This window comes from Planococcus citri, chromosome 2 (genome assembly GCF_950023065.1).
Source record: "Planococcus citri chromosome 2, ihPlaCitr1.1, whole genome shotgun sequence".
In the NCBI taxonomy this organism is placed as follows: Eukaryota; Metazoa; Arthropoda; class Insecta; order Hemiptera; family Pseudococcidae; genus Planococcus; species Planococcus citri.
The window spans coordinates 75,356,399-75,359,297 of NC_088678.1; the positions used below are offsets into that span (position 1 = coordinate 75,356,399).

Below are 2,899 nucleotides of genomic sequence, written 5' to 3' on the forward strand. Positions count from 1 at the left end.
CGCGATAAAATTCAATCTAACATCGATACCCAGTTCCTCAACAACCCGGATGATTACAATCCAACAATCCTCAGCAGTAGTAGAGGTGATCAATAATCATATAATAAATCATCAATTCATCAGAATATTACTCAATCATTTTCAGGAATTTTATATGTTGGTATGCCTACGTTACGTTTAAAAAAATATTCATTTTGATTATTTTCCTGGAAAATTGAAAAAAAAAAAGGAAATCTCGTAGATATGAAAAAATAGACGGATGAATATGTTTTACTTACAACGAACAATGTGATATCAGAAATTAATCATTGTTGATAACAGATTGAACTAAACGAATTAAACGTGTATGAAACAGTGCTTAGCAGAGACCAATTGTGAAAATAACGTTCTTCCATTGAAAAAAAATTTCGCGTTGTATGCGTAATATTTTCGAATCGAGTATTTTGAAAATGAGTGAAATAATGTTCCGTGAATTCGTTTTTATGATCAAATTTTAACAATTTTTCTCAGTTTGGTTATATGTACTGTTATGATTTTCCAAAATGGACAAAAGGAAAAATGCAAATCACAAGGTAAGATGTAAAACTCACATCCAATTTAAATGCAACAAAGACGAATCACATGTTCATAGACCAAATCATCTTGCAAAAAAATCCAAATGGAAACCAATAATACGAGTATACCATATTGTGGAAACACCTTACCAAAAATTGGCAAATATTACCGAGACAACATAAACGGTTACGCCAGTGTAACAATATGCATCATCGGTGTGATCCTAAATTCACTCAACTTATTGGTATTCACCAGGAAAACAATGATCTCACCGCCGAACTTTATATTCACCAACTTAGCCATGATAGATTTTTTAGCTCTATCAGCTCGTATACCACTCGTATGGCTGAAATACGTTCAGAATAATGATTACGAATCTGAGACGAAAGGACGAAGTTACGAATGGGCAGCATCGGTGGTATGTAGCGATCTTTTAGCGGTCACTTTTCAGTTCTTATCAGCTTTCCTGACGGTGATGATGGCGATATGGAGATACATAGCTGTGAAATATCCTCTGAAAGTACGTCATTGGTGCAATATGGAAATCACCAGGAATGTGGTGATTGCTGGTTACATCCTGTGCTGCATTTTGCTCGCTGTACCGACGTACATGACGCGCGAGATTCTCGAGATTAAAAATAATCAGACACATATTTCCACGTATAAAGTCAGTTATCAACGAAATGTGATAATGTTTCGAGTAGCTTTCACTGTTCAAGGACTGATAGCCAGATTATTGCCTTCAGTAGTGCTGGCAGGGTTAACTTTTAGGTGAGTACCTACATAAATAAATTTTGAACTAGACTTGAAATAGCCCACGAGTCAATCTAGATAAAAAATTTCTAGAAAAGACCCCTTTTTCGGAAATTGCACCTTTCGATTTGAATGTTCAACTAATGTAAATCAAAAGAGCACCACCTAAAACCTCCGTAATCAACATTTCAGGCCTTCAAGTTAATTTTTGGAATTTTGGTGAATTTTTGAAAATTTTAAAAATTCAAATAAGATGATTTTAAGGGAGGTTTTTTGAGCTGGCACGACTGGAATTTCTCAGTAACCACCTAAAATGATCGAGAGAGAACTCAATTAATACCAAAACTTTTACATTTCACAAAATAACTTGAAAACTGCTCCTTTTTGAAATTATTAAATTTTAAAAAGTTCGCCAAAAATGAAAAGAGCTCCAATGTTGAATATTTTGGTACCTTCCAATAATGGATGAGTTCTGCGCCAGGAGCTCCTTGCGACGTCTGCACCAAGAGCTCCAATTACCTCCTGAAATTTCGGTTATGAAGGTTTAGGACAGGCTCTTTCAATCCAACGTGTTTTCGTTCAAATCTAATATTGAAAGTTCAGAATGATCTCCGGGAAAGAAAAAAAAATGATGACTATTTAATGTACACAGCATAATAACACAGTTGATTTTCGTTTTCAGAATCGTTGTTGACTTATCAGCAAGTAAAATCCATCGAGGACAATTAACTCCATCTGCAAGCGTCCAATGCGACATGAAAAAAGCAAAAATGAAACGACAAATGAATATTTCAACATCGATGTTGGTGACAGTCGTGGTATTATTTTTCATAGCCGAGTTTCCAAAAGGAATAATAACCATTCTGCGAGTAATTTACGAGAACGGCGACGACATTTCTTCAAAACTTCATGGCCAATGTTACACTTCAGTAGTCCAGATGTTTAATACGATCACTGATTTTAATTTATCTATCACGTTTTTCGTATATTACACCTCAAGTCAACATTTCAAAACTACTTTTAAATCGTTGTTCATTTGTAATATTTTCCTTTATTTGAAACATATACCATTAGCTTTAGGTAATGGCGAAGAAGTTAATACAGGTCCGTCGACTGATGATACGTTTACCCCTTGTAATTTTAATTTACAAAGCGATAGCGAATAACAATATCTTGTGTGAAAAGAACTTTTTTTATTACGTGTGGAGTTTCGTTTTATTTTACATTGTACCTGTTCTTGCCCTTCTAATACCCCTGAGTAATAAATTTTTCAAAAGTTGGAAGGGCAAAATTGGGTTATTTGAAAAAAAAAAATTGAATTCAAGTACCTAACCACTCGTTTTGGAAATCAACGACACCTTCGGATTCTCACACAGAGAATTTCAACGCACCGTTTCATTTCCCATTCTCTGACATTTCTAATCGATCAGGGCTGGTGAATTGTAAATCCTAGGTAACGATTCGGGGAGTCAAGTTGAGGGGATTTTGAGAAATTCGTTTCGTGAACCAACGATTCATTTAAGACATCTAACTCGTAAAAAAATACACTTTTCAACTCGTCTCCCCAGATTTGTGTTCCGACTGAATTTTA

General features: G+C 34.8%; 1 protein-coding gene across 1 annotated transcript; it reads left to right on the forward strand.

Annotated features, from left to right (window-relative positions):
• Positions 1–355: 355 nt before the first annotated feature.
• LOC135837748 (G-protein coupled receptor dmsr-1-like) lies at positions 356–2,513 on the forward strand. The gene is made up of 2 exons (XM_065353130.1): positions 356–1,326; positions 1,991–2,513. The coding sequence occupies exons 1-2, from the start codon at positions 659–661 to the stop codon at positions 2,472–2,474; spliced, it is 1,152 nt and encodes a 383-aa protein (XP_065209202.1). The 5' UTR covers positions 356–658; the 3' UTR covers positions 2,475–2,513.
• Positions 2,514–2,899: the final 386 nt, after the last annotated feature.